The 26,348-nt window shown below is 39.6% G+C and overlaps 1 protein-coding gene across 1 annotated transcript; it reads left to right on the top strand.

Annotated features, from left to right (window-relative positions):
- The first annotated feature begins 445 nt into the window (after nucleotides 1-445).
- Nucleotides 446-24,717, top strand: LOC104606402 (electron carrier/iron ion-binding protein). The gene is made up of 5 exons (XM_010271569.3): nucleotides 446-756; nucleotides 6,609-6,670; nucleotides 22,640-22,730; nucleotides 23,358-23,460; nucleotides 23,550-24,717. The coding sequence occupies exons 1-5, from the start codon at nucleotides 587-589 to the stop codon at nucleotides 24,264-24,266; spliced, it is 1,143 nt and encodes a 380-aa protein (XP_010269871.1). The 5' UTR covers nucleotides 446-586; the 3' UTR covers nucleotides 24,267-24,717.
- Nucleotides 24,718-26,348: the final 1,631 nt, after the last annotated feature.

Raw genomic sequence — 26,348 nt, 5'->3', positions numbered from 1 at the left:
AATTTATCCTAGATCAGAATTTACACTCCATTTGCATCGCTTCCAAACACAGCCATAAGGGAGGACATTGTTAGGATCAATACGCAAAGGTAGTTTATAGAATTGTTATTTATATGTTTTTTTATAATTTTACCTAAAATTAATAAAAAAAATACAAATTCATCTAAAGAATAGAAAATTGGCCACTCTCACTAAAGTGCAATTTAGATTATGATTGGAAAAACTGCATATAACCCAAAAGTAATAATTGAATTGAGATAATTGGTATTTCAAAATAATTGAATTAAATGCAAAATGAAAATGTCATAGAACTCCATGCCCGTGCATCGCATGGAAAATAAACCGAAAAACCGACCGATTCGGTTAATCGATTTTGCGGTCCGGTTTTTCTTTTTCGGTTTTTTCACGAGCACCAGCAAAATGTCAGAAAAAGGCTCAAAACAGAAAATTTTCGTCCCGTTAAAAATACCGAAGGCGCAAAAGACCCTATGTGCGAAAGTGCTGTTTGCGTTTTGCAACGGAACTCTCTCTGGTTAATTTCAGTTGGAAGAAAATAAAAAGAAAAGAAAATTAAAAGAAGAGAAAAATGGCGGCTGCTTCACCGATTCCGAGCACTAATAGCAGCGATACCACCACCACCACCGCTACAGCTACCGTCACTACAACCACTACGCCACAGCGTTCTGACCCACCGAAGAACTTACGCGGCCTCAACAAGCCCAAGTGCTCGAAGTGCGGCAACGTAGCTCGTTCCAGGTAACTCTCCTGCCCTTAAAACCTTCTCACCAACGGTAAAGAACAAAAACCAAGCAATTGTACCGTGAAAACCCTAGCTTTCTTTTTCTAGGGTTTGTTTAGATGCTTTTCTTCGCAACAAACGGTATTTTATCGTCGGTTTGAAGGTCTGAAAGTGTTGAATAACTTCCTCATTTTTTTTCTTGATTGAAAGTTTAGCTCAATTGGAGAATTGATGGTTGAAATGGTATTCTTTTCCTCGTTCTCCAGAATGTTTATGTATTTAAATATGTTCTGGTGTAATGATGACTATGATTCTCGGGGATTTTAAATTTCCACTTTCGATCGCGTACGGATTGGTTGCGTTCTATTACCTAGATGACGTGGAGAATACCATGGACTTCACTTGTGTGTTTTTTCTGATTGTTCTTTACGGTTCACACTAACCTACTGACTGAAAGTGGTTAGTGATCTGAGTTATAATTTGACAGAAAACATGGCTCTTGTAGAGAAAATGACATGACGAGATTTGTTAGCCGACCCAAAATAGTTACGAATTGGGGTTAAGGCTGAGATGAATTGAGTTGAGCAGATAGACTTAGTGGCGAATCTACAATTGAAAGAAACAAAGAGGGTATAAGAGTACAGTGGCACTTTCTGAAGCCATTTTTCTAACTTCTTTAATAATGGCCTTATTATGATCAAGGGTTAGGCCTCTTATTTTAATTATGAACTCAAAATAACAACCTTCGAAGGCCATTTCCTGCAGTATATTGACTGTTATTCCATTACTTTGGGGACCTTGTAACTTGTAAGCTATAATGGCATTTCATTATATACTATTCTCTCTCTCTCTCTCTTTTAAACCAATCTATTTTATACTTTTTTGATTGGTTATATTATACTATATTCTATTTATTTTGTACTTATTTCAATGTGAATATTTGACAATAGCAACAACAAAAAATATTTAATAATAGAAAAAAAGTTGGAAACTTTTCTTGTGACTAGCTTTTGGAGCTTGAATGGTGACCTTGAAGAAGAAGTATATATGGTGCAAACCCTGGGTTTTTGTGCTCGAGGCAGTGGGCAGAAAGTATATGGGCTGAAGAAGTCTTTGCATGGGTTAAAACAATCACCGAGGGCTTGGTTCAACAAGTTTCATTTAACGGTGCAACATATAGGCTCTAAATGGTGCTAGACAGGTCATACAGATAGGCTCTTAGCAAGCAACTAGGGCTGAATTCGAGCCGAGCTGAGCCGAATGTCTGGTTATTTGAGCTTGGCTTGCCAAAAAACCATGAGGCTGGAGCTTGATTTGAGCTAGAGACTTGAGCTCGAGTTTGGCTCAACTCAGAAGCTCGTATGTTTGAGCTCGGCTCAGCTCAAGCTCAACTGTAATCTAAGTTTCCTATAAAATTAAAAAAACTCATGTATATTATATAGGCTTGTGAGCCTCATGAGCTGAACTTTATTGGGCTCGAGCTAGGCTCGAAGCTTGGTCTAAACCAAGCTTAATCAAGCTTTTCACGAACTGAGCTCGAATAGCTCATGAAAGCTCGATTCGTGTCCACCCATATAGGCAACTGAACAACAGTCTTCCAATTCTTGATGTCATCTCTATGTTGATTGTGGGTTCAGGAACTTCTGTTGATTGCCTAGATGAGATTATATATTTGGATTTTGGTTATTTCTGTAAAATGGTTTGCATCCATTATCTTTCCTTGATTGATGCGAATAGGCAAAAGTCAAATTAATGAAAAGCTCTGCTACAGTTTTGGACCTCCTCTATCTTCTGTGTTTCTCATGAGTCCGAGGCATAGGCAGCTTTTACAATTCCCCTTTCCAGAGGGGCTAAGCCATGATATTTCCAACATCTAGATTCATTTGCATTAACAATTAATGTTGAGATCTTCCCTTTTTATTGCATTTACTGAGAGGATGAAACAGGTTGCTCAAGAAGCTTTGTTGATAGAGCAATAGAGCTTGCTCTGTAGATTTTATCCAATGGAAAGTAGCTGCTGCATCTCTTTTCCATGGTTAAGTGAGTTTCAGAATTTAAGTAATAGGCATTAAGCGTATTCTCTATCATGGTTTTTAGACTTAAAATTTCGGGGAGTATTGGGTTGGGTTCTAGAAAAATGCAAAATTAATCTTGCAAAGGTCACATTCTAGACCTCTTAATAACCACATGACATCCGAATGACTGAGCCAAAAATTAATATTCTGAAAATAAAAACAGAGATGCATGCTGAGCTTGGCATGTGCAAGGCAGCATCATTGTGTGCACAGCTGAAGTTGTGGTGGGGCTTGGATTACATTTGCATTAACGTATGTACAACTTAGCCACATTTGAACCTCCTCTACAATAAAGACCTCACTTGTACTAATATTGATGCACAGGCCTGAGAAAGCATCAAAGGCTCAAAGCACACAAAAATGCATCTCAGATATTTGGGAAAAACTCAGGCTGTTTGGGAGCTTCATGCGCTTGATACATTATAAAAGGGTATTTGCAATCAATATTCTCTTAGACAACATTGACTAAAGTTTGTTTCTGCTGACTCTGATAAGTTTTATCTTCTTTTCTTCTTCATAATGTTTTACTCTCCTGTCCTTATAATACTCAGTCCAGCAGCCCAACATTCTAAGCTATAATCCCATCACTATTTCCTTTCCTCCTCATAATCTAGACCCTTGCCTCAAGACACACCTACACCTTCTGCTGGCATGGGGAGGGTCCTTGATGTAAGTGGTCTTGTGTTGGAAATCCTGATGTTAATTTTTTTTGATAAGTCAACCTGATGTTTTTGCATGTATTACTTTTTGATAAAATTCTCACTTGTGGCTAAAAAATTGCCTTAAAATAGAATGAAGAACCATTACTGGCTCTTGATGCTGGAGCATGAGCACTTAAATTTAGGTTGTAAACTACCTCCATCAAGACTACTACTGCAGTTTGAAATCCTAAAATTTCCATTCCTCCAGTTAGGAAGGAGCCCTTCTAATGTTGAACAATTTTCTTCTGTATGGTCTTACCCAATAATTAAGAGTTTTGTTGAGAAAAATATGAGATTAAATGTTCTTGGGACTTGAGGAAATAGAAGCTCCCTTGTGCATAAAGATGCCCTCCAAGATTGACTTCATGACGTGGATGGCATTTTAGAAAGATGTGTCGCAAAGGATAAACTGCTGTTCCAGAGAATGAACATCCCATCATCTAAATGCATCTTTTGTTCTTGGCTTGCCACCTTGAAACGGGTACTCAACTGTATATATGCTCGTTATAGGGTGAGCTGCAGGGTTTGGTCTTTTTTCCTTCAGCAGTTAAATGTCAGCTTATATACTCCCAAGACTCTCATGGTGACTCTTGTTTGCTAGCTTGTTAAGGAACTCTGGAAGTGGGGTAAGCTAGCCTGGTTCTCTGTACAATTGGTAGTGATTTGGACTGTAAGGAGTGAGTTTTTGTAGAATGGCTTTGTTCAGGAGGATGAGTGAATAACGAGGGCTGTTAGATTGACTATGTCCTCTCTGTCAGTGCTGAAGACCTTCAGGGATGCTCCTCTGTCTTTCATTTATTTGGTGAACACTCGGTTTACTTAGTTTGTTTTTGTTATGGATGTGTTGACTGGTCATGTATTTCAGTTATTCATTGTACTAGTACTTGTTGATGCTGCCTTATTTTTATGCTTCAATTCAATTAATAAATACTTTTCTTGATTTCCTCCAAGAAAAGGATACCTACAAGCCTCATTGGGCCCAAGGTCAAGCTGTTACCTAGGCACTTGCTTAGGTGATGCCTAGGTCCCTAGGTAATAGGAAACTCACTTAAGTGTAAACAAAATGCATATGGCACCTTCCTGGGTGTCAAGGTACCTGCCTAGGCAAAAATGGACCAAGTAGTTATCTTATTATGCTTTAAATGAGGAGTGTGTGGAAGTATGGTGTGTTGTGATACACCTTATCAAAATGATATGAAAAATTAGCCTGGAAGAAATAAAGGGTTTCAGACATTTTGGTGCAAGATTTTAAGGGTTTAGTTTGCTGATAAGAAAAAAGGATTTTAAGGAGGAAGAGAAAGATCAAGGTTGATGCTAGGGGTTCTGGCCTATGTTGATTGGGGTACAGGTCTGAGGTATGCATTTTTTTTTAGTTTTATTCTTCTTTCTTTCCTTCTTTCTGTTGGTATCTAGACCAAGAGAACAAGGAATTTTCCTGTCTATAATTCAACACCAAAGAACACCAGGAGCCTCATCTTTTGTTTTTGGTTTTTTTTGGTCAATAACTGAAAAATTTTCATTGAATTAGTAAAATGATTACATCAATTGAACCAGCGAGAGATAACCACTATTATCTCTCCCTGAACACAGTTAAGTACAAATTTCTTCAATTACAATTGAGCCCGAAAAAGCTGAGTTCTTCCTGTCCCCTGTCTAGCAAGAGTTTCCACAAATGAATTTGCGTTTCTTTTCACCCAGTGTACTCTCACCTCCAAATTCTGTGCTAACCATTTAATCTTTTTTCTTTTCGTTATTATACAACCAATGACTTGGTTCTTTATTTCGCAGTCAATTCACATCTTTTGTTTTTGTTTTTTATTGATTTTTTTATTTTTTATTTTTTGCCATCAAGAGTGATAAGAACCTCTTAGTTTATCATGTATAAGTGCTCTGCACTCTGCCCCCTGTGGTTTATACTTCATGGAGGGCTTGTGCCCTCCTTTTATTTATTTTCGTCAGTAGAAGTTCATTTAACTAATTCAATTAAAACATTTTTTTGACCAATAACTGCATATTTTCATTAATAGATAAAGACAAATTACAAAAGAGGAGAGCTAAAATCTATTAACTCTCCACAAAGACTATTATAAAGTTACAGTTGAGCCCAGAATAATAATCCTCACCCCTACCTATTGGCCTTGAAAATAGACCATTAATTCTGCCCTCTTTGTTCCTGAAAACACCACCATACCTAAAGGACCTGGGTTGCTTGCAATCCAGGAGACACTTGCTTGGATAAGTGCATTTACCCAGATAAATGACTTACCAAGATGCAAACGAGGCCTTAAGGTGAGAGAAAAATTTACTTCTCTTAACAAAACCATTTTGTGAGCTAAGATTTCCATCAATTACCTTGGTTCATACCTTGCTTTTCTTAGAGAATGTTAAGATTGTATCAATTCTATGATTCTCCTAATACTTTCTTGTGGTAGTGCTAGAGAAAGTGCTCTTGGATTGTAGCTCTGAGTGATAAAAATCTTAGGGTGTTTGAGATTTCCACTTTGACCATAGTGCTGATCTTGCTTTCACTTTTCACTGATAATACATTTTTTGTCTGCACTTTGACTATTTGCTTGGTTTTCCTCCTTTATGTGCAAGTTTTTCTTTGTTTCAGATATGGAGCTTAAGTATTTGCTAATAGACTTGTATGAAGGGGTACTCGTTATGAGGCTATATTTCATATTTGAAGATGCATGCAAATATGTTACCTATTATTTACATACACACAAACAAGAGATCTAACCTTATTCATAATTCATTTATGGTATCATGGTTTGTTATTTATAATTTTCTTTTTCATATAAAAATTAAAGGCAACTGGTCTAATTGGCCACAAAGTTGCTAAACAGATTCACAATGCTTGGGATTTGGGAAAATGTGATCCTAACAATTCAATGAATGGAATCTTCTGCAATTGTGAGTATAAAATTTAAAGCATAAATTTTTAGTGCATGTAATGAAATACTGTTTACTTCGTATAGGGCTTGTTTTTCTTAATCAATCTTAATATAGGGATTGTTGAGATGTATTGATGACATAGAGAAATGATGCTTTTTGGTTTGGCCTTTTGATGATTAAATTATTGATGTGTAGGTGTCCTTACAAGTCTTGCAAGAGTTGCTGCGCAAAAGCTCAAAATCCATGTCATATACATGGTATGCTAACTATTTTTTCATCATAGAATGCTGATTCCTTGAAATTGCCTATTCCTTATGTTTTCTTGAATATATGTACATGTAATGAGATTGTATTGTATTGATGAGGACAAAAAGTTGTATATGAAGGAATGTCCATCGCTGTTATGGATACTCCTCAGGGAACCAAAGGTATAGGGTGATGGGGTATCTTTAGGATGTCGTGACAAGAAATTGTTGGCTTATTCTGGTCCTATAGGGAATGGCGATTCACTTCAAGCTAAAGGGCAGCCCAGTGCATGAGACTCCTGCCAATGTGGGTTCTGGTGATTCACTTCAAGCTGAAATAAAAAATATTGTTCCAATGTCTTTGGTTGATGACAGTTATAGGTGTACAAAAGGTGTAGATTTTGGGACTTGTAGGTGGTTACTAGGTGGTTCAGGAATGGATATTGGTTCATTGAAATAATGTTAAGAGGCTAGAGCTTTGGTATCTACAGAGGTTTGTTGTTGCCAGGATAGTACTTATTGAATGTTTATATTTAGTTTTGGTCAGCCTTCTTAATCGAGAGGCTCCCTAGGTGACCAGTTGATTGTGTACCTATGTCTGTTTTTAATGCCTTAATAGAGATCATACAACCCAATCATCTGTCAGTAAACTATAAAAGCATTAGGCAATTTCTGTACAAAAGGGCTCTTTCCACTTCAACTTTGGCTAGGCCATATGCATTTGAGTTCATTTTTTATGGGATTCTATACAGGTTAGGATAGATAACAAGAAGTATGTTGTTTCAATTAGGTTTGGCAATGAGAATTCTAGTAATACGAGTCCTAACTTCTATTCTAGTTAGTCTGGAGTTCCTACAGTTTTTCCTTACACTTCCTACAGTAATCAATCACTGCATGATAGGTGTTCCATCATGTGTATAAAGACCTATAAACGTGAGAGTAACTGGGCTTTAAACAAGTCCTGGACAATTGTCACATAAAGGTTGGTCAATGCAGGAAGTGTAGGAAATCCATTCTATGTTTTAATTGAGTCTGCATCAGCAGTAGCACCCTGAATGCCCAAAACATGCTGTTATCCTTGTTGAGTGAGGACCCCCTGAATGCCCACCCCAAAGTGAGCTACAATCAGTTGAATTTTCTCTTTGTTTGGGTGTAGGTGGAATGTTCCAATGGAGATTAAGATGCTGTTTGATTCATCAACTTTTGCTTGGCCGAAGAGAAGGGGAAGATTAATGTGGAGATGCACTAGAGCAGCAATGATTTGGACTTTGTGGGAAGAAAGAAATGCTAGGATCATCCAGCAGAAGGAGAGAAGCAAACAAGTTATTGTGTGATGACAAGAGTTATACATTGGCTACTAACTTTGGGTTTGTTTAGATAGTACTCCTTTGATGTTATTTGGAGGAACTAGTACTCGGTGGTTTCAAGCTTAGTGCAGAAGGTTAAAACAAGGTTGGCTTGGGTACCTCCATTTGAAGATTTTCTGAAACTAAATTTGATGGAAGTAGTTAAGGCAACCCATGTCCTTCTGGAATTGGAGGGGCCATAAGAGATAATGGAATTTAATGGAGACTCACTGAAAGCTGAACTGTACGCAATCTTACAAGGTGTTCAAATAACAAAAGTGATGAATTTGGAGAACCTGGTGATAGAAGGGGACTCCAAGGTGGTGGTGGGCTGGATAAAGAATCTGGATTCAGTGATATGGTACTATAGAGATGAAATGAAGAAATTCAAATGGATAACACAACATATGAATCTGGTTATACAATGGGTGGGGAGGGAATCTAATATTTTGGCTGATTCTTTAGCCAAGCAAGGGGTAATAAGGGATCAATTGTTATGGTTACAGTTGTAAATCTCTTGTTTTTTCTTTAAGAGTGAGGCTGCACCTCATGCCTCCCTTTGGGATGCTTGTAACAATTATTCTTTCTGGTATCAATGAAATTTTAACTTTTTTTTTATGGTTTATGGTAATTTTATTAATTAGAATAAAAACACAGTATACATCATACAACTCCCCACAAAGAGTGGTTGCTCCTCGTATAGGAATGAAATTTTAACTTTTACTTATCAAAAAATAAAAAAAAGGATTAATACTTGTGAGAATTTGCAAAGAAACAATAGTGGTTGCTCCTCAAATCCTCATTTGCAGAGCATATATGGTGAAAACTCTTTCTGCCTACTAAATTCCTGTAGATTTGTGTTTGTTATTTGGAACTTTTTTCTTCTTCTATTGGAAACAGGTGGGTTCTTCCTACTCCAGAAACCCCATTTTTGCTAATATTGTATATTCATCCTTCTTAAAAGTGTTTTAAGATCCAGATCGGACACAAAACCAGAAATCTTTTGGGTCATGGGTCAAACGGTTTGATTGTTAGGAGCCCAGAACCAGCAGCCAAGCCAATAATACAACAAGTGTATTCTAGAAGGAAAAAGAAGGGAGCCACGTTAGCAAATTCAGTTGCAACAGAAATGTAACCACCAAGTCTTGATCTTGATCTTGATGTAATACTCTGTACAATATAAACGGTCAAGAGGAAATAAGAAGGGAAGACAATCATTCAAACAATCTCTCTCTCTCTCGTCTTTCTCAGTAGGTAGCACCTCCTTGAAGTGGTGCCTAACAACTGGTATCGGAGCTGGCAAGCCAAGATGCCAAGCACCAGATTGGGAACTGTGGGAGATCGTATGGATCGAGTGGAGCGAATGCAGAAGATGTCCAGCGACCTCCAGGAGCTGAAAATGATCTTGGCAGCGGTGGTTCTCCAATTGGAAAAGGGAGCCTCTGTGAGCAACAGGGAATAAGAAGGAACTGGCGGAGACAGTGGTGGAGGCGGCATGTCCGGAACAGGAAGAGGACCGGTCATCTCTCGACTGGATTTTCCCACCCTCAGCGGCGATGATCCTGTGCCATGGATCTTCAAAGCCGAGAGGTACTTCAAATTCCATGAGACACCTAGTCATCAGAGAGTCCTGATCGCATCCTTCCACCTGGAAGGAGAAGCTATTTTTATGGTTTCAATGGTTCTGTAGATCCCATCCCCAAGTATCCTGGGCAGATTTTACAGAAGCTCTCTGTATATGCTTTGGACCAGTAGGGTTCGAAAACTATGATGATTCTCTATCCAAGTTGAGGCAGATAGGCTTGGTGCGAGAGTATCAGTTGGAGTTATAGAAATTAGCTACAAGGGTACACGGATGGCCAGAGACAGCCCTCTTGGGCTGTTTTGTCAGAGGGCTTAAGGAAGAATTACGGATCGAAGTGAAAGCCATGCAACCGGCGTCCATGCTAGCTGCGGTTGGGCTTGCTCGACTGTAAGAGGAGAAATTAAACCGACTGAAAAGATTGGGAAGATTCCCAAGAATCGAACCCATCCGGGCAGAACCTGTGCAGTTCAAGTCGGACCCAGCTTCACGCCCATTGCTCAAGAACCCGCCCCGGATTGAGTTCGGACAAGGTAAGAACACCAGCCAGGCCCTAACCCCATATAAGAGGTTGACATGGGCCGAGATTCAAGCTCATAGGGACCGGGGTCTATGTTACAATTGTGATGAGAAGTTCAGACCCAACCACCGTTGTAAAACCCAACAAAGCTATTTGCTGCAAGTACATGAAGGTGAGGAGGAGCAAGACAAGTCCGATAACCCAGGACCTGAAGGGGAGGAATGGGGGAACCCCTGAACCCAACCAATCCCGAAATATCACTACAAGTCTTACATGGGCATTCCACACCCCAAACCGTGAGAGTTGAAGGGGTATTAATGGGTTGACCTGTCTCCGTGCTAGTAGATAGTGGAAGTACCCTGAATTTCATCACCATAAGCCTCACCAAACAATTGGGCCTGCAAGCCCATTACGTCTCCCCTTTTGGCGCGTATGTGGCAGATGGAAACCGCATCAAGTGCAAAGGAATTTGTAAGGAAGTAGCCATCCAAATTCAAGATTATATAGTGAGAGTTGATTTGCACCCATTAAAATTCAGCGGGGCAGACATTGTGTTGGGAGTACAGTGGCTGAAATAGAAGGGCCCTGTCATATGTGATTGGCAACGCATGACAATAGATTTCGCCCTAGAGGATAAAATTTATCATTTACAAGGGGTTCAACCAACCCCCCTCCAACAGCAAAGCCTGAGAACAATCACAAAGGGCTGTAGTCAAGGCCAATGTCACATCATCCTACGGATGGGCTTAGAACCCATCGGCCTAGTGTTACAATCACCCCAAACCGAAAACTTACTGGAAGAGGAGCAAACACAACTCCAGAAAATATTAGCAGAATTCGAGGATGTTTTCCAGGAACCACAGGCCTTACCACCTCATTGCCTACTACATGATAATCACATTCCGTTGGTACCCGGGGCAGCCCCAACAAACATAAGGCCCTATCGCTACTCCCCCTCTCAAAAAACTGAGATTGAGAAGCAAATTCAGGAGCCAATTCAAAAGAAATTTATCAGGCCAAGTTCCAGCCCGTTTTCAGCCCCAGTTCTTCTTGTCATAAAAAGGGACGAAGCATGGAGATTCTGTATTGATTAATGGACCCTCAACAAAATAATGGCAAGGGACTGTTTTCCCATACCAGTCATTGAAGAACTGCTAGATGAACTACAATCTGTGGCTGTCTTCGCCTGTACTTCCGTCACTTTATATTAGGTTTTTTTTTTTTTTTTTTAATGATATCTTAATATACAGTTCAGATTGGAAATCACATATGGAACATCTCACAACCACTCTAGCTGTCCTGAGATATCAAAACTCTATGCGAAAATGTCTGAGTGTGAATTTGGTAAAACCCAAATTCAATATCTGGGCCATATAGTCAGCCGTGGGAACTGTCAAGGCAGACCCAACCAAGGTTAAATTTATCCAACAGTGGCCTCAACCCACTTTAATCAAGGGACTGAGAGGTTTTCTAGGCCTCACAGGATATTACTGGCGGTTCATAAAAGATTATGGGCTTCTTGCTGCTCCACTAACCCAACTATTAAAAAAGGACTCATTTCATTGGTCCATGGAGGCCCAGGAAGATTTTGAAAAATTGAAGGCAGCAGTTACAACATCACCTATCTTAGCCCTCCCGGATTTTTCGAAAACATTTGTAGTGGAATGTGATGCTTCTGGAGGAGGTTTAGGAGCAGGTCTCATGCAAGATGGTTGGCCTGTTGCGTATTTCAGCAAGGCACTATCAGGGCAGGCCCTAGCAAAATCCACATATGAGGAGCACAACAGAGATGGGCCTACAAACTCATGGGCTATGACTATACCATTGAATACAAAGCAGGCCCAACCAACAAGGTGGCAGATGCGTTATCACGGGTCCACAAGTTCAGCCAACTAATAGTATCTAAACCAGTCTATCCATTGGTGGGCCTTCTCAAACAAAAAGCTCTATCAAATTCTAAGTTACAGTCCATACATAATAAATGGGCCCAGGACCCAAACTCGGTCTCAGGTTACAAGGTGGTGGGCTCTGATCTCTTCTACAAAGGAAGGTTGGCTATTTCAGCCCAGACAAAGCATCTACAACACCTCTTACAGCTCTTTCATGATTTGCCACAAGGTGGTCATTCAGGCATACTACGTACTTATCGTGGAGTGGCAACTCACTACTTTTGGGTGGGTATGAAATGAGCAATTCGAAACTATGTGGCAGCCTGTCCCACATGTCAACGGTAGAAATATGAGGCTCAAAACCCGGGGGGCCTACTACAACCACTTGAGATCCCTAACATGGTATGGGAAGAAGTCACGATGGGTTTCATTTCTGGCTTACCGAAGTCTAAAGGGTATATGGTCATCCTAGTGGTCATTGATAGACTATCCAAGTACGGGCATTTTGTGCCTTTTGCACACCCATATACAGCCGCTACAGTAGCAACAACATTTGTCAAGGAGATCACTAGATTGCATGGCATGCCCACTGTTAAAGTGAGCCGAATAGGGGTAGTTTAGTCATCTTATGTGTGTTAAGTAGTTTGCTTATGTGGCAATTTTATTAGAGTACTCTGCCCCACACTTAAGTATGGACAATTTAGTCTTTGTAAAGGTTATTAGAATCTAATAAAGATTAAGGGGGTCGACTGTATGGGAATTCCATCAGATTTCGACAGATCCTTAATTTCTTTCTTCTTCTTCTCTTCTTCTTCCTTCTCTTCCTGGTTCGAGTTACTGTAGCAGCATTCGAAACATGGTATCAGAGCCATGTTCCTGACCTACTTCAGTTGGTAAAGCACCTCAGCAGTGTTCGTGACTCTTCTTCCTGCGTTTCTGGTCAGTCAATGGAGAGAACTAGTTCGCCCTAGGTCTGAAACCTCACAGCTTGTCTCTCTCTGCTGCGCATATTCTTCTTCATCAAGAAAAGTGATTTCAGCAGTGAATGGTTGGTTGAGACTCTCAAAGGAAGGTCGGTTTTCTCTTCTTCTTGTGTTGCTGGTATTTCTGGGTAGAAACCCTTCAAGAGAATGCTAGTACTGATCAGAACCTAGAGAACTAGGTTCATTGTTGCCCTAGAACGGGCTGTGTGTACAGTAGCCGAATGGTGTAGGGGCTGCTGTAAGTTGTTGAGTGGTGTTAGGGCTGCTGTAAGTGGCCGAGTGGTGTAAGGTGTAATGCTGTGACCTAGCCGAACTTTTGTGGTTGTGGTGCCCTCTTAAAAGTGTTAAACTAGTCTGAACTGGGTGTAATAGGTTTGACTATGTTGTGGTGCTTGTGTTGCACAATCCTTATTGAGTGGTTGTAAGAGGGCTTACATGTGATTAGTGAGTGTTAAATTGATTCTTATGTGGTTCGTGGTGTTGTGAAATCAGCAGTAGTGTGAATAAGAACAAGGTGTGTGTATCCACTGTTGTGTTTAGGTGTTGCTATAAGTGCTGGAACATCAATTTTTGGATAACAACAGTCAGCTTGTTGCTGAGAATTCAGGTTAGAGGCAACTGTGAAAGGTACCATGGCAGCAATAGGAGATGGGTGTAATGATCAGAAACCTAGTGTGGTGGTTTCCCCTGACTACCTAGGTGTACAGATGACCTCAATTAATCTGAATGGGGAGAACTATGTTCCATGTGTGGAAGTTTTCCTCAAGGCAAAGAGGAAGGTGAAGCACATAAAAGATGAGAAACCATCGGCTGACTCCCCAGGGTTTGATGATTGGGAACAAGAAGATGCTCAAATCATGACTTGGCTATGGAACAGTATGGAACCAAAAATTAGTGCCAACTTCATGCTTCTTGATACGACTAAGGATATATGGGAACATGCTAAGAAGTTGTATTCTGGACAAGATAATACAACAAGAGTATATCAACTTTATTACTTTGATTTGCAACAAGGAAACAAAACACTAGAAGAGTACTATGCCAGCATGAAGAATATAAGGAATGAACTCAATGTCTATCATCCCCTCACTCTAGATATTAAAGTTCAGCAACAACAAAGGGAACAACTAGATGTTACAAGATTCTTGGTGGGGCTGAAATCGGAGTATGAACCAGTTAGAGCCCAAATATTAGGGAGCTCCACACTTCCTACACTTGAGGAAGTATTGTCACGACTTCGCAAAATTTCTTTGGGACAGTACAAGAGGGGGAGGACATGCCTCCCGAGGTGGCCGTGGCAGTTCCATGATTGGTCGGGGTGGTCGTGACTCAGGGGGAGGCCGTGGCAAAGGGAAGAATAACTCTACAGGGAAATGTACTCATTGTGGTAGGGAAGGGCACACAGTGAGTTTCTGTTATGACCTACATGGCCCTCCCTCCAAATGGGCTAATCATGCTGTAGCAGGTGAGGTTGACATCAGTGACAATAAACAGGTAGACCGTACTCCTCTCCCATCTACATCTACTTCTGGGAGGGAGATGGTGAGTGTACCGTGTGATGAGTATGAACGGTTCCTTCAAACTACTTCACAGCATACCACTGCCACACTTGCCCACTCAGGTATTGCTTGCATGTCATCTAAAACCTCTTCCTGGATTATTGACTCTGGAGCCTCAGATCATATGACCGGGACTCCAGGTGTGTTCTCTTCTCTTTCTGGAACCTCCACATCACAAACCGTTACACTTGCCAATGGGTCCTCATCTCCCATTTGTGGTGTTGGTAATGTTGACATGGCTTCTGTGCCCTTATCACCTGTTTTATATGTACCTAAGTTTCCATTCAATCTTATGTCTGTAGTAAAATAACCAAAGCTCTTAATTGTTCTGTTACCTTCTTTCTTTCCACTTGTGTTTTTCAGGATCTCAAAACGGGGAAGAAGATTGGTGGGGGGCATGAAGCTGGTGGATTGTATTATCTTGACGGTGGTAGATCTTCAATTGCTCTTCAGACTTCACTTACTCCTCTACAATGGCATTGCCAACTGGGACATCCATCTCTCAAGGCTCTCAAGATATTGGTTCCGTCATTGAGTCATTTGTCAATGTTGCAATGTGAGTCATGTCAGTTTGGGAAACATCGTCGTGTGTCCTTCAATCCAGGAGTTGAGAGTCGTATGTTGAGTCATTTTTCTTTGGTTCATTCAGATGTTAGGGGTCCAATCAAAATAGAGTTTTATAATGGGTACAAGTATTTTGTCTCCTTTATTGATGATTGTTCAAGAATGACATGGATTTACTTAATGAAAGAAAGAGTGAATTATTTTTCCATTTTTCAAAAATTTCATGCTGAAATACGCACACAATTTGGTGTTCCAATCAAAGTTCTCCGTTCAGATAATGGTCGTGAATACTTTATTCATTTCAATAGTATTTAGAACAACATGGCATTATTCATCAAACTTCATGTGCATTCACCCCTCAACAAAATGGGGTAGCTGAACGAAAGAACCGTCAGCTTCTTGAAACTATTCGGTCTATTCTTCACCACATGAATGTTCCTAAACGGTTTTGGAGTGATGCTGTACTCACTACATGTTTTCTCATTAATCGGATGCCCTCCTTCATTCTTCATGGTCGGTCCCCCTTCTCTATCTTGTTTTCCACTTTATCTCCTTTTCCATTAACTCCTCGTGTCTTTGGTTGTGTGTGCTTTGTCCACAATCTAAGTCCTGGAATAGGCAAGCTAGATGCACGCTCAATTAAATGTGTCTTCCTTGGCTACTCTCGGACTCAAAAAGAGTACAAATGTTATAATCCCATTACTCGAAAGTGCTATGTCTGCCCTGATGTCACTTTTTTTGAGTCTGTACCCTTCTTCTCAAGTCTTGATGCTCCTTCGTCTCCACCCTTACTTCATATTCCTCTTTCTGTCAGTGACCTAGTTTCAGATGCTGTTGTTGGAGTAGACTCATCACCTCATCCAGTGCAGATCACCACCGAACGACCACCGATCCGACAAGTGTATACACGTCGAACGACACCGGCCCCTCCTCTAGCTTCTACCTCATCTGCGGATCCTCTCATGGCTCCTATTGCTGAACCTTCAGACCTTGACCTACCCATCGCCTTACGGAAAGGTAAACGCAGTTCTACCCTCCATCCCATTTCCAATTTTGTTTCATTATCTCGTCTTTCTACCTCACATCGCCAGTTTGTTTCACTTTTTGTCCTCTATTTCCCTACCTAACAATGTTCAAGAAGCTCTTAGTTCACCTGGATGGCGGCGGGCAATGGAGGAGGAACTTTCTGCTCTTCAACATACTCAAATGTGGGAACTTACTACTCTCCCACCTAGTAAGCATGCTGTGGGCTGTAAATGGGTGTATACTGTGAAATACTTGCCAGATGGTAGTGTGGAGCATCTGAAGGCCAGACTTGTTGCTAAAGGTTACTCATAGTTGTATGGAGTGGACTACATAGAGACATTCTCTCCGGTGGCTAAGATTGGTTCTATTCGTGTACTAATTTCCTTGGCAGTTATGTATGATTGGCCTCTGTTTCAGCTTGATATAAAAAATGCCTTCCTCCATGGTGATCTGGTGGAGGAGGTACATATGAAGCAACCACCTAGGTTTGTTGCTTAGGGGGAGGATGGTAAGGTGTGCAGACTGAAGAAGGCAATTTATGGGTTGAAGCAATCACCACGTGCTTGGTTCGGGAAGTTCAGCGAAGTGGTGAAGAGTTTTGGAATGAAGCAATGCCAAGTTGATCACTCAGTGTTCAACTATGACTCAAAAGCTGGGAAGATCTTATTAGTGGTCTATGTGGATGATATTGTCATTACTTGCAGTGATAAATTGGGGATTGGCAAACTAAAGGAATTTTTGCAAAATCATTTTCAAACAAAAGACCTTGGAACATTAAAGTATTTCTTGGGAATAGAAGTTGCCAGGTCAAAACAAGGTGTAAATCTGTGCCAAAGGAAATATGTTCTTGATCTATTGGAAGAAACAGGACTGTTAGGTGCAAAACCGGCTGAGACCCCTATGGAACCAAATGTTAAGTTGAGCAGTGATACAGGAGAAGTATTTGAAGATCCTGGAAGGTATAGACGACTAGTGGGAAAGTTGAACTATCTGACTATTACGAGACCCGACATCTCCTTTGCAGTCAGTGTGGTGAGCCAATTCATGCAGAACCCTCGTATACCTCACTGGGATGCAGTTCTTAGAATTGTAAGGTATCTGAAAGGAGCTCCAGGCCGTGGGCTATTGTATAAACCAGGAGGAAAACTTGAAGTAGTTGGGTATACAGATGCAGACTGGGTAGGCTCAGTGAATGACAGAAGATCTACTACAGGCTATTGCACATTTCTTGGAGGAAACCTTGTGACATGGAAGAGTAAAAAGCAGACGGTTGTGGCCAGAAGCAGTGCTGAAGCCGAGTATAGGGCCATGGCACACACTACCTGTGAATTAGTGTGGTTGAGGAATCTCCTAAAAGAAATTGGGTTTCACATGGATAAACCTATGAGATTGTATTGTGACAATCAAGCTGCACTCCATATCTCATCAAACCCTGTTCCATGAGAGAACAAAGCACATAGAGGTTGATTGCCACTTTGTGAGGGAGAAGGTTCTTGTTGGAGAAATAAATACAGAACATGTGGGCTCGAATGATCAGTGGGTAGATTTGTTTACAAAAGCTCTAAGCTCAGGGAAAGTGAACTACCTATATAACAAGCTGGGATTACATGACATATATTCTCCAGCTTGAGGGGGAGTGTTAAAGTTAGCTGAATAGGGGTAGTTTAGTAATCTTATATGTGTTAAGTAGTTTGCTTATGTGGCAGTTTTATTAGAGTACCCTGCCCCACACTTAAGTATGGGCAATTTAGTCTTTGTAAAGGTTATTAGAATCTAATAAAGATTAAGGGGGTCGACTATATGGGAATTCCGTCAGATTTCGACAGACCCTTATTTTCTTTCATCTTCTTCTCTTCTTCTTCCTCTTCTTCTTCCTCTTCCTGGTTCGAGTTACTGTAGCAACATTCGAAACACCCACAAATATCATTACAGACCGGAATCTGACCTTTCTCAGCAATTTTTGGAAAGAATATTTTTGGCTACAGGGTACTTCACAGATCAACTAGCCACCATCCACAGACCGAAGGATAGACGGAGGTACTTAATCCTTGCGTCGAGACCTACCTACGATGCTTTGTCAGAGAAAATCCAAAGACATGGGCTTAGTGGCTGCCATGGGCAGAATTTTGGTATAACTCCACGTTCCATAGTGCAGCATGCATGACTCCTTTTAAAGCCCTATATGGGTGTGACCCACCATCAATATTACCTTATGAACCTGGCATGACAGTAGTGGTGGCGGTAGATCAACAACTGTTTGAAAGAGATAATGTTATCAAAAATCTCAAAGCCAACCTCATGTGAGCACAATCATGGATGAAGGCCACTTATGATAAAAAACATAGAGGTGGAATTCCAAGTGGGGAAATGTGTCTATCTCTAATTGCACCCATATAGACAAACCTCTCTGGCCCGAAAGGGGTGGCACAAACTATCTCCTAAGTTTTGTGGGCTGTTTGTGATTACCGAGCGAGTTAGGCCAGTAGCATACAGACTGGATCTCCCAGCCTCCTCGCAGATACACCCAATTTTCCATGTCTCTCTCCTTAAACAATGCGTGGAAGATAATATATCAAGCTTAGCAGTTGTCGGAATTTGATGACACCGACATATTACAACTACAGCCTCGAAACATCCTGGACTATTGTTGGATCAAGGTGGGGAAGCAAATCCAACAACGTGCCTTAGTAGAATGGAGAGGACTACCAGTTCATGATGCCACTTGGGAATCTTGTCAAGTCCTCAAATAGAGGTATCCCCAACTGCACCTCAAGGACAATGTGCTTGGGAATCTTGTCAAGTCCTCAAATAGAGGTATCCCCAACTGCACCTCAAGGACGAGGTGGCTTCCAACGAAGGAGGAATTGTTAGGAGCCCAGAACCAGCAGCCAAGCCAATAACACAACAAGTGTATTCTAGAAGGAAAAAGAAGGGAGCCACGTTAGCAAATTCAATTGCAACAGAAATGTAACCACCAAGTCTTGATCTTGATCTTAATCTTGATGTAATACCCTGTACAGTATAAAAGGTCAAGAGGAAATAAGAAGGGAAGGCAATCATTCAAACAATCTCTCTCTCTCTCTCTCTCTTGTCTTTCTCATGCGGTAGTACCCCCTCGAAGTGGTGCCTAACAATGAATGTTAGCGACAGCTAGATGGTTAAGGTGTTTCTTTTTAGCATAAATGATTAGGTTTCAAGTCTTGTTACTTCTATTAAAAATATATATACATATTTAATTAGTGGCCTAATATATTCCTTAGCTAAGCGAGGGGCTTTTAGGGAATCTATCTTTTGGTCTCAATTGTAAGTTGATTTGTACATGAGGCTGCATCTCATGCCTCCTTTTGGGATGTCTATTTGTGCACTTTTTGTTTTTTTTTTTTTTTGAAAAAGAAAACCAGAGGTTTTTTTGGTTAATTCTTAATAAAATTTTCATTGCCTATAAAAAACAAAAAATACATAAATGAACACAAAATGAAAGATGGCTTGATGGCTTGATGTCAAAACTTACAATTATGAGGTAAAAAAAAATGGAGCTTTAAAAAACCAGATTGCTTTCTGGGTCCTGAGTTGAATGGTCCAGTTGGATTATCTTCTGGTTCCCAGGTTGAATAGTCCAGTCGTCTAGTTTGGTCCAAGTATTAAAACATTGCTTCTTATACAAAACACTTTTAAGAGATAAGGAATTATAATTAAAATTACAAAGTCGAACTTTTGTACACGAATTAAGAATTTAGGACTTTAGCATGGATTTGTTTGGGCTTGCCTCAAGGGGTTCGGTATAAAGCAGTTTGTAGAATTAGGATAATGTGATGGGAAAGAACAAAAGATATTAAAAGTTACACGTGCTTGAACTGTTGAGTGCATTAAATGATTTATGTTATATTTAATTTAATTTTTACATTTTCACTTTGAATATGCATTATATATTATGTTTATATATTTAAATTTGAGCTAATAGGCCTTTTAAAATACATGTAATTTTTTAAATAATACTATTTTAATTTTTTTTGAATATATATATATATATATATATTTGCAACTTTTGATTCTTTTTTAGAATTTTGTGCCTTGCCTTATGCCTTGGGCACAAAAAGCCTCTTGTGCTTTTTTAATGTCTTTCAATGGACTTAGAGTGTTACTGTTTGATGGGTGAGAATATCAGCAAATAATTTGGAAGGTACTTTAGCCAAACAAAGGGTTAACAGGGGTGAACTCTTTTGGGCTGAATTGTAAGAATCAAGTCTATTGAGCATCAGTATCAGTTTCCATTTTCTTGGGAACTGGGCAGTGGACTTATTCTTTATAAATTGATCAATGAAAGTTACTGTTTCCTATTGGAAAAAATATTGCAATCAAAGTGGTACATTGGGTGAAGACTTTGGAGTGGATAGTATTCTCAGACTTCACAGTGGATAGTATTCTCAGAAATTGGAAGCAAGTAGCAAGTTCATTTTCTTGGAACACAAAGCCTTTGGTCAGCTGGGTTCCACCACCAATGGGGCACATAAGACTGAATTTCGATGGCTGCAGCTTGGGTAATCCAGAGTTTTTAGGTATAGGTAGAGTTTTCAGGAACAAAGCTGGAAACATCCTAGAGTTCTATTCAGGACCTCTAGGAATAGGAAATTCAACTCGGGTGGAGGTGCAGGCAGAGCACTTACAGGTTTAAGAAGAGGGTAAAAACACTAAACATGAAAGAAGTCAAAGTCGAAGGAGATTCAAAACCAATTGTTGGGTGGCTAAGTGACAAACAAGAGGTAGCCTGGAACTACAGATTTATGTAAGAGAGCTAAAAAGAATGATAGAGGAGCTACAAGTCAAAGAAATGGGTTCCATGGGCTGCTAATGGATTGCCTGATGAATTAGGAAAACAAGGGGCATCAAGTGATCAATTATGCTGGGGTCAAATTGGTTAAGGGTGGATGTACTCGTATGGAGGTTAGCCGAGGCTAACCTTCCCATATGGGTTTTCTACTTCGTTGTACTCACTATTATATTTCATTAATAAAATACAGCACTGTTACTCATTAAAAAACTAGAGGAATTTGAATGGACCAAAAGAATGGTTTAGCTGAAACAAACCTGACTATCAAAGGTGTTTAAATGCCAGATATAATTAATTTATGACCATCTAGGGTGATTGACAGTTTTCAGTACCTAGTTGCTAATGATGATGTCAAATAAGAGATGATTTCGTCAATCTTTGGACCTTGAAGTGATCTATTCAGATTTCAGATATAGGTTCCAACATAGGCTGCAAGTCGTAATGGGTAGGATGTCAAACATACGTTATATGCTGTATAAGACAGGTGGTATAAGCAGGAAGTAAGACAGTAAAGGTAGTATTCTCCCACCATAAATCAATTCCGAATTAATATGATTACCATTGACCAGTGAGCATCTAACGAAGACCGAGTTTTGATGATACCTTTCAAATGCCTATTTGTTCTGTCTTTTTTTATTTTCATATAATAAATCACAGATTTTCTCAATGAAATAAGGAAGGTGAAAGATATCAAAATAGAAAAGTACACCAAAATCAGAAGCAGTGTGTCAAGACTCGGCAATCCAGATTGGAGATCGCCAAATCTGGATTGAGATGGACCAAGACCTGGTAGGATTGGCCCCTGGAAAGATGGCTCATGGCCAGGTAGTTGGTCAGTAAATCCCTCCCATTTACTCTGAAAACTTGGCAACTAATTGGGTGGATGATGCAAAAACATGGCTGAAACTAAGATAGCTTAAAAAGATATAAAAGGTTTTTTCAACCAATGTTTTAGGGTTTCTGACAACTCATTCATGCCTACCCATTAAAGCAATGAGGGACAAATGGGTTTGTTTCAGTACCACCTCAATTTATTTTTGTTTATCTCCATGTGAACAATAAATAGGGAATCCCTCTCCCTCTCTCTCTCTCTCTCTCTCCTGCTGCAAATACATAGAAGTGTGTAATCATCTTCTTTGACAAGTCAAGCTTTATCAATGGCTGGAAGTAATAATATCTAAAATTTGTGTATAAAAAGGGGCTTATGGTTGAAGATTTTGTTTATTATTACACAAGGAAATGTATTATGGGAATGGGATTTGTTAATCATAGATGATAGGATCTCACCTTCCTAACAATAATAACACACTTAGTGGATGCACTTTATTCATCTATGATTCTGGACTGCCATGTGGGGGGACATCTTATTGATATTCCATTTCCCAAATTCCTCATTGATTCAGCATTTCTAGTTATGTGGCATAGCCATCACTATTAAGAAAGGCTCTTTCAATGCTTCATTTCACTAAAGAAAGGTGTTAATTTTGGTTGTTAGGATTTCCTAGAGATAATTTTTCAAGTAGGGATTTAGTCAATCAATTGGTGTACCATGGTTGGTGCACATTGAAATTAAATACTTATTTTCATAAATTGCATACCAGTGGAAATTCTTTTATAAAATTCTTCTGACAGTTTAATAATGAAGCTGTTAATTTTTTTTTCTTGTTTTTTCATATGGTCACAGTTCTTAAGCCGAATGCAACTTTTCCGGACAAGTCACCAACTTCAAGCTCTCCTCTGTTTGATCAGCCATCCACTGATGTATCTACCTCAGGGTAAGTCTTAGTATATTAACAAAATAAGCACCTCAGGTTGAGAACTGTTACATGCAATGTTTGGAGCTTAGCCACTTTGAAACCTGTTTCTCCATTTTCATGTGTTACTGACATTCCATTTCTCAAACCTAGATGAAAAACAGTAGCAGGTTGTGTTAAAACTCTTGTGTTTTTCTTCTGAAAACAGTTGCTCAGAGATGCATTAAATAAACTGAAGAATCATTAGATTCAGTATTAATTAAACACTCGTAGTTTAACTACTATGAGTGTTTTCTTCCCCAAAGGGAACCAAATTTTAAGCTTCTTTGTATTCAACCATTAATTAAACACTTAAAGTTTATTGTGCTTTTAATTTGTATTTTTCAAGATGCATTAAATAAACTGAAGAATCATTAGATTCAGTATTAATTAAACACTCGTAGTTTAACTACTATGAGTGTTTTCTTCCCCAAAGGGAACCAAATTTTAAGCTTCTTTGTATTCAACCATTAATTAAACACTTAAAGTTTATTGTGCTTTTAATTTGTATTTTTCAAACTTCAATTTTCACCTGTCTTCCTGTTATTGCACTTTATTTTTTGGTCATACATTATTCCATATTTCCCTGATAAAAACGTCTCATTTCAGGACTTCGCTAAGGGTTTCTGCACTTAGGCAGCTTTCCAACAACTTTGCTCAACTGAATGGAGCTCAATCTCCACTACGTTCAAGGAAGCCACTGACAAGAAAGGTGCACATATAGAGTTGGTTAATGCTGTTTCTGGACAATATATATTCTTATATAGTGGTATAAGGACTGGAGTTTTTATATTTTGTCAGGATGCTGCAGTTATAAATCAATGGAGGTTCTCCAAGCTGCAAGAGTACAAAGATAGAAATATTGAAACTGAAAATGAAGCTTTTGATCGATATATGCGGAATGTTAGTTTACTAGAGGAAGTATTTCTTGTAAATTCTTCACTTGAAGGGCCCACAACAGATATGTTATCTCTACCAGATACCTCCACTTCTGATGAAGGCAATGCTAGAAGAGCAGCAATATTGGGGTCGAAAGTGAAACAAAGATCAAACCCAGTGAGAACTGATGGCATCAGAGAGAGAATCCAAGAGCTTGTTGATCAGGGATTGAAGAATTTGCAGAATTGGGAGCTAGATGATGAGGGAGGCCCTGCCAGTGCTGATGACCTTAATAGCCAGGAGCCTAAAAGGCCAAAGAAAATAAAGAACTGGCGTGCTGAGAAGCTATCTGCAGTAAGTGACATTATTGAAAAATTGAACAAAGCTCGAAATGAGGATGATCTGAAATCCTGCTTGGAGTTGAAGTCCCAGTTGTTTAATCAGCATGATAAGGCTAGTCTTTCCCAAAGTGAGGATGTTGAGACATCAAAGGAGAAGGCTGCTGAAGATGTTTCTACAACCAAAACAGAATCAGATTATTCTCTACCTAGATTATTTTACAAAGTTGAAGTTAATGAAGAAGCTTTCAATAGCATGGAAGCACATTTTTCTTCTATTGATCAGATAGAAGATCTTTGATATTGAGAATGGATCTGGGTTAACACTTCGGGAGTTCAACAGAGAGGATCTGGCTCTATACCAGAGATCTGATAGGTGTGGACAAGCTTTAGACATGGACAAGTGAGCTTTGGTTAGTCTAGCAGGAGGATCAAAGATTTTGAATCTTTCAGAAGCAATGGGCCATGTCCTATCATTGTACAATGATGTTGTGAACTAAATTGTTTGGTGGGAATCTCAGGTGCAATAAAATTGTACCCGTTTGGGGTTCCTCATATTCTAGATGCCAATTTCACAAAGATGAATCGTTAATCTAGCGAGTAGGCATCCAAGTTTTAGGCAATACTTGGTCCTGTTGTACAGGGACTATTTTCCCCCTCTTGGTAAGCATATAGACTGTGTTTGGATTAAGGTGAACTTTGATTTGAGGTGGAACTGGAATTGTCAAATCTGTGAATGTATGGTTTCTGTCATCTGGGTGTAGTTTTGCCTCTTGGCATCATGAAGCATGTAGAAAAGTGTAATTGTTGCCTTCTTTTCACATTTCCAACGGAGGAAGGGGGGAGGGAGGGGGGGGGGGGTGGATCCAAACTCAGCCTTAGATGTGCTACAACCATGTCCAAAAACTGGTTCAATTTTAGATCATTTTTTTAGTTTAAGAAAAGAAGCATTACGTTCTTGCTTGAGTTTTGATTTCCGAAAACACAAGGTGGAACGTGTGAGTTCAGTTATTTCCTTTTTCATATGATAATCGTGGATAATTTCCTGGAGACGAATCTGTTATGTTGTATGACAAATATCATTAGCCAACTCCATAATGCCCTAAATAATGGAGGGTTTTCCACTAAACATTCTCGTGAGGCCCTAAACCTCCACCAATCTGAACAGCTGTTCGACATTAATAGGCAACATAACCAAGTCCAGATCTGATACAGTGATCCGGATACCTAGAGCCTGTGACAGTTCAGTTTTCATTTTTCTTTTTTTCTTATGGATGATTTTCTTGGTTATTTTGGATTTGGGTTGGAAAACAATTAATCCTTCATGAAGTTGTAGGGTTGTAGCTGGCAGACTGATAGGATTGGTCCAGATTTTCCCCCCCATGGGCTCTTTGATTGCATAAAAAACGTATTTCAAAGCTTGATGGGAATTGGGAAATTAACAAGCAGGTTGATCATTTTTGTATTTTTGTTATTTTGTCCAGTATTGAGCTCACGAGTTCTTTATCAGGCTTTTTCCAGAACAGTGGAGTGCTTGGAATATTATTGAAGTAGAAATAAGGGATGGGCCGGATGGCTAAGTCTGAAAGCCCTTAGCTGTCAAGGACCCAAAACCCACTTATTTCTTGAAGCTTCCAAGTTTGACTTCAAAGGGCGAGCTTAAGGGGGTCAAAAAAAGCTATACCAAGGTGCAGGCCTTTAGACTATGGGCATGATGAATGTAGTCAGCAGCCCGAAAGAAACTCTCTAATAGCCTCCTATTCTATTATTTGATGTCAATCTCACATCTTCTCTTATCTTTTAAGAAACCCTTTGATGGAATATGCGGTTTTCAAGTGATATCATGCCCTCCCATCTCTCCCAGAGCTTGCTATCATTTAATATTGGTTTTCTCAGGTCAATATTTTTTTAAGGTAACTGATAGATGGTAAAGCTATCTTCCCAACAAAAGTTATTTTAGTTTAGAATGGATTTTGCTGGTGCACTCATGAAAAGGAATCCTAACTGGGTTTAAAGAGTTACACCATTATGATAAGGGAATTTCCATATTACTTCTGTTAAGTTTCTAAAGCTCCTTTAAATCATTTGCCTTGGTGGTGCCTTCAAATGTAGTGCTTTGTTGCTTTATTCGTTTCCTACTCCTAATCCTCCACCTTTCTTGGTGGTGGGTTTCTTTCCAGGCCATTCTCCTTTCAAAGGAGCTTATCTGTTCTACAATTCCATGGCTTTGGTTCTTCTGAATACAGTCTCACTTTTCAAGGAGCTTCCCTTGATCAATAACATTGTACTGAACTTTGGTATATGCTATGATTCCTTCTAATTGGTTTGGTTAACTTGTTTATTGTGTAGTGAGGACTAGACTAATTAAACAAATAAAAAATTT

Source organism: Nelumbo nucifera, chromosome 6, assembly GCF_055504915.1.
Source record: "Nelumbo nucifera cultivar China Antique chromosome 6, China Antique-T2T, whole genome shotgun sequence".
Taxonomy (NCBI): Eukaryota; Viridiplantae; Streptophyta; class Magnoliopsida; order Proteales; family Nelumbonaceae; genus Nelumbo; species Nelumbo nucifera.
Note: the sequence above shows the minus strand (reverse complement) of the source record. Positions and strands in the feature narration are given on the sequence as shown.